Source organism: Thermochaetoides thermophila, assembly GCF_000221225.1.
Source record: "Thermochaetoides thermophila DSM 1495 unplaced genomic scaffold scf7180000011823, whole genome shotgun sequence".
Taxonomy (NCBI): Eukaryota; Fungi; Ascomycota; class Sordariomycetes; order Sordariales; family Chaetomiaceae; genus Thermochaetoides; species Thermochaetoides thermophila.
Genome location: NW_006383039.1, coordinates 257431 through 270772, shown reverse-complemented (window position 1 = coordinate 270772; position 13342 = coordinate 257431). Strand labels below are relative to the sequence as shown.

The following is a 13342-nucleotide window of genomic DNA, read 5'->3' as shown; positions in this document are numbered from 1 at the left end:
CAATGTCACGTGACTAGGCTCAGGCTCTTCGAGATGTTGATTTAGTTGGGATGATGTTTGCAACTCGGCACCTGCAGAAGTATGCCAAGTTGTTGTGATGGCAGTTGCCATCTTCACGTTGGAGAATAACAGACACGGTGTAAATTTGCAAAGTAGCAGGTGCTTTACACGAGTTACCAGCTACGTACCATGTCCCAACATGTCTCGTCTCTGCAACCTACAACTAACGAGTTAATAATACATGCGGCATGCCAAATGCATACATCCAAGGGTCAAAACATGGATGGGAAACCACCAGTAACCCGTGCTCCCATTCGATGACCCTGAACTTAAACCCATGCAGTCTGCAAGATATTAAGTCTCTCTGCATGTGACGCTGTGTTTCAGTTTCGCTGGCATGAGCCAAAGTGTTCCGGGGGCAGGCGAATGACTGATAGCTTGCAACACGGTGATCATGCATGGCCACAACCCCACAAGTGATCAGCAGATAAAGTCTATAAAGAACGCCCACCGAGTAACTAGATATACTTGCGGGGACATTGGCAAGCAAGATTTCTTTTCTTCTCAGCTCTACTATCTTGCTCCAGCACACAAGGCAATCGCGAACAAAATGGGTGAGAAGGCGGAAGGCACGTCTACTGCTTCGCCAAAAACCGAAGAATCTTCCGTTCCCGGAATTCTTCCGGCTTCACATTGGCAAAAGACCAAGGTATGTACGGTGTATAGATTGTCTTCAGAGATGAACTCGGCTATGCTGGTCGAGGGCGAGGTTTAACTGACACTTAGGCACGTATAGCTCCCGGACGTACCCGACGACGATGCTGATTCAACGCTCAGCTCAACACTGTGGAGCGAGACAACGTCTCTGGCAAGTAGTATCCGCAGATACCGAGTTTTGCATGGTAGAACATACCATGGAGAGATCGGTGACGCGGAGTCCTGGGAACCAAATGATGATAAGCATGCTGAAAGCATGGACTTGTTGTAAGTTGTTAACCCGTTTGCCACCTTGAGGCGTACTGTCTATATGAGTTTTCGAGTGCCATGTTAGTTGGATGAGTGTGCTGATTAATGATCTCTGGGATAGCCACATCATGAATACGTTGGTGCTTGGTGATAAACTCTTTCTGGCCCCAGTCAATAACCCCAAGAAGGTCCTTGATATTGGTACAGGCACAGGTGCCTGGGCCATGTAAGTCAGCTAACAAGCTCTCAAGCAGCTTCTATAAGAGCTGCTTAATCGGGCTCTAACAATATCGTTGCCAGAGATTTTGGCGATCTATATCCCAATGCTGAAGTAATTGGGACCGATATTACCCCGATCCAGCCTACCTGGGTCCCTCCTAATGTCCGGTTTGAGATCGAGGATTGTAATCAAACTTGGGCACGAGAAGACAACTCATTCGATTTCATCCACGCTCGGACCCTAGTCGGCAATATTCTTGACTGGGGAAAGTTTTTCCGCGAAGCTTACCGCTGTTTGAAGCCTGGCGGCTGGCTTGAGAACCAGGAAACTGAAATGTGCTGGAAGGCAGTAAATGCCGAAATTCCGGAAACAAGCGCTATGGGGCAATGGCACAAAGTGTGGCATGCTGGCGGAGAGAAGAGCGGACGAACGTTTCGCTTGGTTGAGGACAACCTGCAAGAAAAGCTGATGAAGGAGGCAGGGTTTGTGGACATCCAGGTCAAAGATGTTCTTTGCCCCTATGGTCCGTGGCCTGAAGACCCCAGAGAGAAGGAGGCCGGTATAGTTACCAAGGCCGCTTTTGAGAACGATATGGACGGTAAGTCTCTAATCACTGCTATTATCCTAGTTACTTGAGTAAGGACGGTGCTTTGGTGCTGATTCGATAATGATAGGATATGTTCTCCATATCTGGCACTCGGTACTAGGCTGGACGCACGAAGAAGTACAGGTGTACCTTGCTCACCTCCGTCGCGAGATTCGCGATCCCAGGTATAAACTCTATTTCACGAGGAGGATAGTAATTGGAAGGAAGCCACTACAGCAAGCTCTGAGCTGAAGAACTGTCTTTGAGTGCAAGAGCTTGGAGTGTGAGACTTTGTTATCTTGGTGCGATACCAGCAAAGTTGTTTTGGGTTTGTAGGTAGCTGGGAGTATTGCAGTGATGCCAGAGAATTCTTGCTAAGGGGTTGCATCGGCCTACAGAACATGCAGAGCGCCAGGAGGTGTGGAGAGCTTGTTGACAGCGACTTGAGCAGAGTATGCCCAGCGTCCGCTTCATGCCGAGGACTGAGATCTGCAGCCAGCCTTTGTATCCGTATCTTGTAATCAGCACGGGGCTGTGATGGGGCGGGTAGTGGATATCCATGCTTGGAGGGGTTCCGACAAGTTCGAGGGAGGAGACGAGGATGTCTTGGAAGGTGAGTTCAAGAGAGAGCTGGCAGAAAAACGTGTTGATGACGCTTCTTTCCGTTTCTTCACGCACGCGTCCAGAACAAAAGGCTTTGGTTAGCGTGGAATTAATAAGGCTATAAGGCTAGCCTGCTGACCAAAACCGTTCAGTTGAGACGGAGTGTCTGCCCAGAAGCCCCGATATCGCATTCCACAGACTCCAGGACCGGCTTGCGCGCTCGGATCTTTATAGTTATGCCTCTTGCGAGTCTGGATCGAAGACTGCGTCCGCACAATCGTGCAGCACTCAAAAGAGTTCGCGATCTCTTTTTGAAGATTACTGGAGCCGCATTTCCTCGCATTTCGCGCCGTCCCAGAAGTCAGACAATCCGATGAAGCCAGCTTGTCTAAGTTTGTTGCTTGGCTGGTGCTTTGTTCTGAAACGCTAACAGAATTTGGTGGAGTTCGCGCATAAAGCTGTTAAGGCGATATCAGTTTATCAATTGATCCCGGTTTGACAGCCAGATCGCAAATCTGGGACTAGGTTCCAGACTCTTGTTCCTCGGTGCAAGCCTTACACAGGCAGCACAACTGTCCACAGCTGATCGAGTTGTCCGGAACAACTGGTCGGCCTCGTAGACGTGGCAGCATTTGTCACTAGCAGCTGCGCAAGAGCAGTGCCAGAGCAAAGCATGCGTGATCCTGAAACCTTGAAATTTTGCATCATGTGTGTGTGCCCGACAAAACCCGATGTCGACGTCCACGGCAATGACCACAATTCCGTCGAATGCCCGTCGCTTCCCGCTGCGTACTCTTACGCTCGCGACATGGATGGTCCATGGCTCCCCAAGGAGGACCTCCCAAAAAAGCGCCAAGGCCCCAAGGCCCAAGGGCGAAAGCGAGTCACGTGACGTGACGGACCCTGACTCGCCAACTGACCCTGTTGGGGCGACAGTGGGGCCGTTTGCAGCGCTGGTAGCCAAGCAGCTGGCGGAGCTGGCGGCAGCGAAACAGAGCGAAACGCCTGCTTTTTGATGTCACTTGCGCCCCTTTTGGCCCTTTTTGGCACTCTTTGCTGTCCAACATCCACGCTTTCTCAATCCACCAACACCCTCCAGACCCTCGCTTGACGCGAATGCCGACACTGCTCTAACTGGTAATTTACTTTCCTCTTTCACTCCCTCATAAGCCGCATCTTGCTCCTGTATTCTACCGGCCTGCTCTCGCTCGTCCTTTGTCTCTCGTCTTCTTTCCGTAACCATCTCTTCCCACGCTTCCGCTCCCGTCAATCTTGTTCTCCCTCCGCAAATTCCGGCCCTCGTCCGTCCTCTTACTGCTCTTTGACCCGTTTCGACGACCGCTTGTTGACTTATCGCCTGTTGCCGCAGCGAATCAATATCGTCGCGCCAACGACTCCGTGAAGCAGCTCCTCCATCGCGAAACCTTTGTCCAGCTCGTCCAGCTCGTCCAGCTTTTATCCTCAGTTCGGAAGGCGTCTTCTGCCCGATTAACAACCCTGTGCGCCACGTCGTTTTTCGTTTTTACCCCTTCTCACCACCCTGGACAGCCGCCATGAGCGCTTCCACGAGAGTTGCGCGTCGGGCGCTGGTCGTCAACCCCTTCCTGGGCACTGGTATGTCTCCATAGCTTTGCGTTCTTCTCCCTGCGTAGCATCGATATTGACATTCCTCGCGCAGGCCGTACGCTGCCCAGGTCTACTCTTCTTGCCACAACAGCTCTCCTGGCCCGCAATGCCCAGGGGCTAGCGCTGAACGGCCCGGCATCCGCCCTTCTCATTCCAGTCCGCACCCTCACCACAGAGACCGTCACTCATGCCGGTCCTCCCGCCGGTCCGCCGCCGGGCTTCAACCCAGAGGAGGCTAAGAAACCTCTTCCAAGGGAGCCCATCACGGTGACGAAGCCCCTGCCGAAGCTGGAGCCGAAGCCGATCAAGGTCGGTGAGCCGGCGGTGAAGGCTGTGGAGGCTGCCAAGCCCGCTGCGTCGGAAGCTCCGGCCGGCGAGAGCGTCCCGTCCCCCACCCAGCTCGCCACGGCGGCGAAGGAGGCTGCGGTCCCAGAGAAGACGGAGGCCAAGAAGGAGAAGGAGCAAAAGTTGACGATTGGGCAGAAGATAAAGAAAGAACTGCAGCACTACTGGGATGGCACGAAGCTGCTGGCCGCCGAGGTCAAGATTAGCTCGCGCCTGGCCCTCAAGATGGCCGCCGGCTACGAGCTCACCCGTCGCGAGAGCCGCCAGCTTCGCCGTACGGTCCAGGACCTTGCCCGGCTGGTGCCTTTCTCAGTCTTCGTCATCGTGCCCTTCGCCGAGCTGCTGCTGCCCGTCGCACTGAAGCTGTTCCCCAATATGCTGCCCAGCACGTACGAGGGCCAGAAGTCGAGGGAGAAAAAGGCGCAGATGCTCCGTGCCACTCGCAAGGAGGTTAGCGACTTCCTTCGCCAGACCCTCAAGGAGACGGGCCTGCCCCTGACGCAGGCGACGACGCAGCGCGAAGAGTTTACCGAGTTCTTCCGCAAGCTGCGGTCCACTGGTGAGAAGCCGACGGCCGAAGACGTGATCAAGGTGTGCAAGATCTTCAAGGACGACCTGACCCTGGACAACCTGTCGCGGCCGCAGCTGGTGTCCATGTGTCGCTACCTCAACCTCAATACCTTCGGTACCGATATGATGCTGCGCTACCAGATCCGCCACCGCATGCGTCAGATCAAGCGTGACGACCGCGCCATCAGTTACGAGGGCGTCGACAGCCTATCGGTGTCCGAGCTCCAGACTGCCTGCGCGGCCCGTGGCATCAAGAGCTACGGTGTGTCTCCAGCCAGGTTACGCGAGGACCTGCAGACGTGGCTGGACCTGCGTCTGCGCGATGGTGTGCCGTCGACCCTGCTGGTTCTCAGCAATGCCTACATGTACGGCCAGACGCTGTCAGCTGAGGCCGAGGGTGGCCCGTCGGCGACGCAGATTGATGCCCTGCTTGGCGTGCTGTCGTCGATCCCTGAAGAGCTGTTCCACGAGATCGAGCTTGAGGTGCACAACGCCGAGGGTGCTGCCACCAATAAGCAGCGTCTTGAGGTCATCAAGGAGCAGCAGGAGCTGATCAACGAAGAGCTGGAGCAGAACGAGGAGAACCAGAAGACCGGCTTCGCCACGCCACGCGATACCGAGGATATCGATGAAAAAGAAGAGCAGCAGCGTCATGAGCTTGCTGAGGCGGCTGGTATCGAGAAAGCGCAAGTCAGCGAGGCCATCGCAGCCGAGAAAGAGACCGCTGAGGCCGAGAGGATAGACGCGCAGCGCGAGGCTGCTGCGTCTGCCGAGGCGAAGGCCAGTGAGAAGTAAACGGCTGGGATGGGGAGGTGGATGAGAACGGAACCGGCTGGCTGGCTTTCCCTGCGTCATGTTTCGGTGTACAATTTTGTGACATACATTAGGCACATGGCGGAGCGATGATGAAGATTCTGTATGTTATATCAGACAGCGGGCCAACCGGCAGTGGTAGTGGTTTTTGGAGTTGGGCTTTTGCGTTTGGTTCGGTCGTCTTGTTGTTTATAATATTGCTTCTTTCGTTTGTTATCACGGACACGGGCGACTACTATAGACCTCATCTCTCATCATAGATAGCGTGGATAGCAGTCCAAATCACCGTTCATCAATGGTGTATCTAGCCGGCAATAGCGATTGTGGCGGTTATCTCGATGATGTTTCTAGTTTCGGGACGTTTGACAGGGCAAATGCATGCGGCGTCGTTGCCGGGGCTCTCCCTTACCATACCTCATCATCCGTCCTGCTGCGTAACAAAGTATGTAAACTGTTACCGTACCATACCAAACCCCTGCCCGTAACACGACTAGCTGAACTCCCCCACCATCATACGTCAATCCCTCACACTCCAAGCACCGAGCACCGAGCACCGCCATCGCCAACACTCTTGACGCCCTCCTCCCTCGCTCGAACGCTTATTCCTCGCACAAACTTCAGCGTTGATATCCTGTTAAAATCAAATTTCCAAGTTCGAGTCCTTCTCCCCGAACCGAATTACGGTCCCTGACAACCGCCCGGCCGAACTCGCTTCGGGTCCACGACCAGCTGCCCCTCTGCGCAACCACACAACCGTCAATCATTCCAGCCTCGCCCAGACACCCACAATTTACTCACCTATTTACCTATTGCCTCGACTTATCCTGAAAACAACAACCTACGCTTCGAGCGCAACACGGTCCGGCACTACAGTCGGACCGCGCTCTTCATTAACAGTTTGAGCCAAAATGGCCGTCCTCGACCAGGACAACTTCTCCAACATTTCGTGGCACAGCGATCAGAACGACATCGCGGGGCCCAGCACCTCGCGATCGTCGCCCCAAGACAACAATAACAGTCGTGGCAGCCCTGGTTACGCTGGTAGCAGTAGCAGGAGAGATGCAGCCCTCAGTCGCGTCGGTGGCGACATCCTTGAGTGTACGGTCACCGAGCCGCACAAAGAGAACGACGGGACGAAGGATGCTTATGTGTCGTATTTGATTACTACGCATGTATGTCTACCTCTGGGCAGAGATACAATGGTTGAGGTCATTCACTAATAGCGCAACCAGACCACCTTCTCAACCTTCCAACGCCCAACAACCCAAGTCCGCCGCCGCTTCACCGACTTTGTCTTCCTCTACAAGGTCTTGACCCGGGAGTACCAGGGCTGCGCTGTGCCCCCTCTGCCCGATAAGCAGCGCATGGAATACGTTCGCGGCGATCGGTTCGGCCCAGACTTTACTGCGCGCCGCGCCTACTCTCTCCAGCGCTTCCTGACCCGCCTGGCGCTGCACCCCATCCTGCGCCGCGCCAGCATCTTGCACCAGTTCCTTGAGTCTCCTGACTGGAATGCTATTATGCGCACCCGGAGCCAGCGCGGGGGACTGGGCGGGGCTGGGGTTGGTGGGGACGGCCAGAGCCAAGGAGGGAGCGTGTTTGACAGCTTTGCGGATAGTCTGATGAACGCCTTTACCAAGGTGCATAAGCCGGATCGGAGGTTTATTGAGGTGAAGGAGAAGGCGGATAAGCTGGATGAGGACCTGAACCTTGTTGAGAAGGTCGTTGCGCGGGTTGCGCGCCGCGAGGCTGATCTCGAGACAGACCTACGCGAGCTGGCTGAGCAGTTCCAAAAGCTAATTACCCTCGAGCCGGGCGTCGAGAGCGCTGTGAGGGCGTTTGCTGCCTCTGTGGAGGATACAGCTGCTGGATTGAAGAAGCTCAGGGACCATACCGACCAGGATTACGTTGGCAGCTTGAGGGATATGGTCGCCTACAGCGGGGCACTGAAGAACCTTCTCAAGGCACGTGAGCAGAAGCAGCTCGACTACGAACAACTCACCGAATATCTCAATAAGTCGACTGCCGAGCGCGACGCGATGCAGTCGGGCAGCATTGGTGGCGGGATGATTTCCTCCTTTAGCGCGGCCGCGCTCGGCGGGGCAAGCGGGTTCCTCCGGTCAAAGGTTGAGGACTTCCGCGGTGTCGACCACGAGCAAGCCCGTAGGGACAGGCAGCGTAAGCTGGAGTTAAGAATTGATGAGCTGACAAGGGAGGTTGAGAACGCGAGGAAGGAGGCCGATGCGTTTGCCGAGCAGGTGGTTAAGGAGGTGGAGAGTTTTGAATGGATCAAGCGGGTTGAGTTCAAACGGCAGTTTGCTGGGCTCGTAGACGCGCATATTGGGTTCTATGACGGTGTTATTGAGACGTGGGAGCGGTTTGTCAGGGAGATGGAGAAAGAGGGGGCTGTCAAGAGCGCGGACACATCTTAGAGGGATGTTGACCGGCTGGAGGGCAAGCAGAGGAATCGAGACGGTAAGAAAAAGGAGGATGACGATGACGATGATGTGGTGATTATCCCTTTGACCGGGGAGCGAAAACAAGCGTGGGAAGGAGCCGAAGTCGAGGTTGCTGCCCAGGTGGCTGGGTTGAACAAGGGGTTTTGGAAGGGTTGATGGGCATAGTTACGCACAGGCATTTGGGCGGTGATGTTCCAATGGTGTTGAGGAAATATGCGCATCGGTTTGCATGAACCCAACTGGCTGGCTGGCGGAGCATACCTATGTTCTCTATGGACGACGGGACTTGTGCTTTTGGGAGTTCTAGTAGGGTTCAAATGGATGTTATGTTGCTTAGGTAGGTAAGGAAGATTGGGGGCTACTCTACAGCGGCTGTGTTTTGATCATAGGGTTCAGTGAAAATTCTAATGGCTAGCGGTTGTTTCTGGGCTCGATGTGCTTGAAGAATGCTTTTGTCCTGTCTCCACATGGGGCCAGGTAATCAGATGTCGTTGGAGTTGACATCTCGATATATAAAAGAAGCCCCGGACGGATTACTCATTACTCATTCCCTCGACAGATCCAGTTGGGTAGGACGGATACTTGCTGCCGTAACTTGTATATACGCAGTTTTTCTATTAACAGCGTGAAGGATTAAGGGCAAGGAGCAGATCTGCATCTCGCAGACTATAACCCTCACGCGCGCTCCCCCCCCCCCTCGCCGGGCCCCCTTCCTTCGGCAGATCAAATTCGCGGTCTCTGTGGCTCAGCAGATGAGCTATGGAGACGTACATTGAAAGCACCGCTTCTACGGATTATTGTTCCCACCATTTACCTAAGATTCAAGTTGAGTTCATTGCCAGGATTCCAAGGTACCTTTATACACTCGGAGTAAATAATAGATTAAACAAAAGAGAAGGGATAGCCAATTCTGAACAGTCCGCACACTTTCCAAACCTTACTGAGCTACTGAAACCCCCAGAACTTGCTTCAGCCCTGTTTCTAGAAACAGGAGCTTGGGGCGAGCCTCAGAAGCGAAGCTGCCCGTGGCTTCAGCCTATCATCGACCAAACAGGCTGACACAGATCAAATTTCTGATTGGTCACTATTCCATAAGCTGACTAAGCCACCCAAGACTTCTTGGGGCTAGCGGACCCAGCGGAGATAGACCCAGCTCTTGGCATTGGCGGCAACTGGATCCACTAATTCGACGCTCGGCGTGGAGAACGCGAATGTGCATTGCGTGGCCGATGCGTGGCTGTTTTTGTTTGACTTTGCCATTTGCAAGCAGCAACCTGGAATGCTGAAGTGAGGGCGACGGCGCGACCGGGAAGGCCACCTTACCTCTCCACCTGGATGTCGCCTCTCAGGGGAAGCGGGACACACGAGTTCAGGAGGGACTCTGAATGCAAGGGGGGAACGCTGGGCGATTGTGGATTTACCGGTTGCACGGCTTCAATACTCCCCCTTGATTTTTGACCGTTTTGCTTTCTGCTTCCCAAGTACCGGCGTCCGTCACACAAAGGCGTTGCACCTTCAAGGTCCAGTCCGGTCGACTTGAAACAGCGGCGGGTCCTGTCTTCTGCCTCTTGTCTTCGGGCTCCTGGTTCTCGATACTACGGACACCCCTACCTATCTCCCTCCCATATACAACACCTTGAACACGAGTCGATCTCGAAGACAAGGCTATCGCCGGTCTGGGCTGCCTGCTTACTGGCTGCGCAATACTAGATCGCAGTCGCTTCATCGACCTCTCTCTCGCTGACCTTCATGTCTGCCGCCGCCAGTCACCTTCACGACAGCTAGTTTCCTTTGGGCCCTCGAGCCCTCTTCTGACGATGAAGCTCTCGTCAGCGTTTGCATTCCTCGGCCTCGTGGCCGGCGCGATATCTGCCGGCATCGCGCCCCGCGACTGGGATAATAACGATTACTATGTCCTCCACCTCGACCCTAACACCTCACCCGATGACGTCGCCAAAGCCCTGGGTCTGCGCCACGAAGGGCCCCTCGGTGAGCTGCGCGACCACCATGTATTCGTCGCAAAAAAGGACGACCAGGATATTGTGAAGAGACAATTGAAGGAGAGAAAGAAGAGGCGAGCACTAGGTGAGCGGCACGTCCTGGATGGCGTGCTCTTCTCCCAGAAGCAGCGCTTGCGCAGCCCCTGGCAGAAGCGCATCCCGCCTGTTCGCCAGGGCCCCGCGCCGCTGCGTCCCCGGGATTCTCCCGATGAGACGGCAGTCCAACTCCAGAAGGACATTGCCAACGTCCTGGGTATCCACGATCCCATTTTCAACGAGCAGTGGCATCTGTTCAACACCGTCCAGGTCGGGCATGATGTCAACGTCACCGGCCTGTGGCTTCAGGGTGTGACTGGCAAGAATGCTACCGTCGCCATTGTGGACGACGGCTTGGACATGTACAGCAATGATCTTAAAGACAATTACTATGCTGCCGGTTCCTACGACTTCAACGACAAGACGGAGGAGCCCAAGCCTCGCCTGTCGGACGACAAACATGGCACTCGTTGCGCTGGCGAAGTCGCAGCTGTGCGCAACGACGTCTGCGGTGTTGGTGTCGCGTACGACTCCAAGGTCGCTGGGCTGCGCATCCTGTCCAAGTTGATCTCCGATGCCGACGAGGCCGTGGCCCTCAACTACGACTTCCAGCACAACCAGATCTACTCTTGCTCCTGGGGTCCGCCGGATGACGGTCGCAGCATGGACGCCCCCGGCATCTTGATACGGCGCGCTATGTTGAACGCCATCCAGAACGGTCGCGGCGGTCTTGGGTCGATCTACGTCTTCGCCAGCGGCAACGGTGCTCAAAACGACGATAACTGCAATTTTGACGGCTACACCAACAGTATCTACAGTATCACTGTTGGAGCTATCGATCGCAGAGGGTTGCATCCTCACTACTCGGAGAAGTGCTCAGCCGGCCTGGTTGTCACCTACTCCAGCGGCAGCGACGATTATATCCATACCACCGACGTCGGCCCCAACATGTGTGCTCGCACCCACGGCGGCACCTCGGCTGCGGCCCCTCTCGCCGCCGGTATCTTCGCGCTTGTTCTGCAAGTCCGCCCGGATCTGTCGTGGCGTGATATGCAGTACCTTGCCATGGACACTGCTGTTCCTGTCAACCTTGATGAGCCCGACTGGCAGACAACCGCCATCGGCAAGAAGTTCAGCCATACATACGGCTACGGCAAGCTTGACAGCTATGCCATCGTTGAGGCTGCCAAGACCTGGAAGAAGGTCAAGCCGCAGGCCTGGTTCTTCTCTCCTTGGATTCATGTCAAGAAGCCCATCCCTCAGGGCGACCAGGGTATCGCTGTCACCTTCGAGGTCACTGAACAGATGCTCAAGGAAGCCAACCTCGAGCGTGTCGAGCATATCACCGTGACGATGAACGTCGAGCACGGCCGCCGCGGCGACCTCAGCGTCGACCTCATAAGTCCGCACAACGTGGTCAGCCATCTGTCCGTCACCCGCAAGTTTGACGACGCCACGACTGGCTACGACGACTGGACCTTCATGAGTGTTGCTCATTGGGGCGAATCTGGCGTTGGCACCTGGACTATCATTGTCCGTGACACTATTGTCAACTCCTTCACTGGTACCTTCATCGACTGGCATCTTAAGCTCTGGGGCGAGTGCCGTGACCCCGCGAAGGCCAAGCTCCTTCCTATGCCAACTGAGGACGAGGATGACGACCATGACGCCATCCCGACCACCACGGTCGGCTCCCTGTTCACAACCTCTGCCCCAGCCAACGCCCACCCGACGTCATCCATCCCCGAGTCGGCCCTCAACCACCAGCCTACCCGCCCCGTCAAGGGCGGCAAACCCACCTCCACATCAACCGCCGGCAGTGAACAGCCCACGGAAGCAGCCGCCAGCCAAAACAATTGGCTCCCCTCTTTCCTCCCCAAGTTCGGCGTCTCGGCCTCGACCCAAGCCTGGATATACGGCTCGCTCGTCCTCATCATCCTCTTTTGCTCCGGCCTGGGCATCTACCTGTGGCTGGCCCGCCGCAAGCGGCTGCGCAACAACCCGAGGAATGACTACGAGTTTGAGCTGCTCAACGACCAAGATGATGTGGATGGCCCTGGTGGGGATGCAGAGAAGGGCGTGGGAGGTGCTGGTACTGGCAAGAGAAGGACCAGAGGGGGCGAGCTGTATGATGCTTTTGCCGGTGAGTCGGATGAGGAGAGTGATGAGGTTGAGGCTGGAGGTGTGTATAGGGATCATCCAGAGGGCAGTGGAGGGTCCGGGTCGCCGATTCGGGTTGGTGAGAAGTTGCCTGCTCCGGCGAGAGCGAGGAGGGATAGTGATGAGGAGAGCGGGCAGCATGTGATTGGGGATAGTGATGATGAGGAGGAGAGTGATGATGTGCAAGCTAGGCCGTTGCAGAGGGGGAGCAGGTAGAGGTTGGGTGGTGGTTCGGTGTGTCTTTTTTGGGGGGGGGGAGGGTTTCAAGTGTTCTATTCCCTATACATATGGGTTTAACCGGTTTCGGGTTGAATAAAGCATGCGCTGTTTGTGTGTTGTGCGCTCATTTATTGGAGAGTGTTTATTTACAAAAAAAAAAAATAAAAAAACTCAATGTTACGTGATGCATATGATGAAAGTACTTGCACATATCTCTCTTTTCCAGCAACGGCAGGCCCGTTTACTCCATCTCGGCCATCTTTTTGGCTTGCCATGCAGAGTCCCGCAGGCTCTTCCTGGTGTTTCTCCCAAGTTATTTTCAGCGCTCCATGACGGTATTCCAGGAAGGTCCAGGAGATCGAACTGAGACCCAAGACATTTCAACAGCTGCTTCTTGACCTCCTCGGCCGACGATTGAGTATCAGCACCAAGGGCTTGAAGCAGACAAAACGACTATGGTTTTGAGGTATCTTTTGTGGCTTTTCTCCAATTGTTCATGGCGAGTTCAAGCTGGTCCAGAGGGCTCGCTAGTACTCCGTGTTAGGCACATTCAGATCAGGGGTGAGACAAAAAAAAAAAATAGGGCATGCACCCTCCTTAACCATCTCCATTCTCTCCCTCTTCTGCAACCCCTCAACGAACCTGGTCATACCCAAACACCGCCCACGCTACGGCCACTACCGCGGGTAGCACCCACTCGACAGGATTAGACACTACGAATCCAACCGCCAATCCGCCC

At 55.0% G+C, this 13342-nt stretch overlaps 5 protein-coding genes across 5 annotated transcripts; all 5 read left to right on the top strand.

The window, feature by feature from the left end:
- Positions 1-610: 610 nt before the first annotated feature.
- On the top strand, positions 611-2024 carry CTHT_0073450 (uncharacterized protein; the record flags this gene model as incomplete). The annotated part of the gene is made up of 5 exons (XM_006697538.1): positions 611-709; positions 797-984; positions 1088-1192; positions 1267-1784; positions 1861-2024. 5 exons carry the CDS (start codon positions 611-613, stop codon positions 2022-2024), a joined length of 1074 nt encoding a protein of 357 aa, XP_006697601.1.
- A 1100-nt stretch (positions 2025-3124) lies between these two features.
- On the top strand, positions 3125-3391 carry CTHT_0073440 (uncharacterized protein; the record flags this gene model as incomplete). Its single annotated transcript, XM_006697537.1, has 1 exon — positions 3125-3391. One exon carries the CDS (start codon positions 3125-3127, stop codon positions 3389-3391), a length of 267 nt encoding a protein of 88 aa, XP_006697600.1.
- Positions 3392-3928: 537 nt separating this feature from the next.
- On the top strand, positions 3929-5711 carry CTHT_0073430 (uncharacterized protein; the record flags this gene model as incomplete). The annotated part of the gene is made up of 2 exons (XM_006697536.1): positions 3929-3989; positions 4054-5711. 2 exons carry the CDS (start codon positions 3929-3931, stop codon positions 5709-5711), a joined length of 1719 nt encoding a protein of 572 aa, XP_006697599.1.
- A 926-nt stretch (positions 5712-6637) lies between these two features.
- Positions 6638-8161, top strand: CTHT_0073420 (uncharacterized protein; the record flags this gene model as incomplete). The annotated part of the gene is made up of 2 exons (XM_006697535.1): positions 6638-6901; positions 6962-8161. 2 exons carry the CDS (start codon positions 6638-6640, stop codon positions 8159-8161), a joined length of 1464 nt encoding a protein of 487 aa, XP_006697598.1.
- A 1844-nt stretch (positions 8162-10005) lies between these two features.
- On the top strand, positions 10006-12600 carry CTHT_0073410 (uncharacterized protein; the record flags this gene model as incomplete). Its single annotated transcript, XM_006697534.1, has 1 exon — positions 10006-12600. The coding sequence occupies one exon, from the start codon at positions 10006-10008 to the stop codon at positions 12598-12600; it is 2595 nt and encodes an 864-aa protein (XP_006697597.1).
- Positions 12601-13342: the final 742 nt, after the last annotated feature.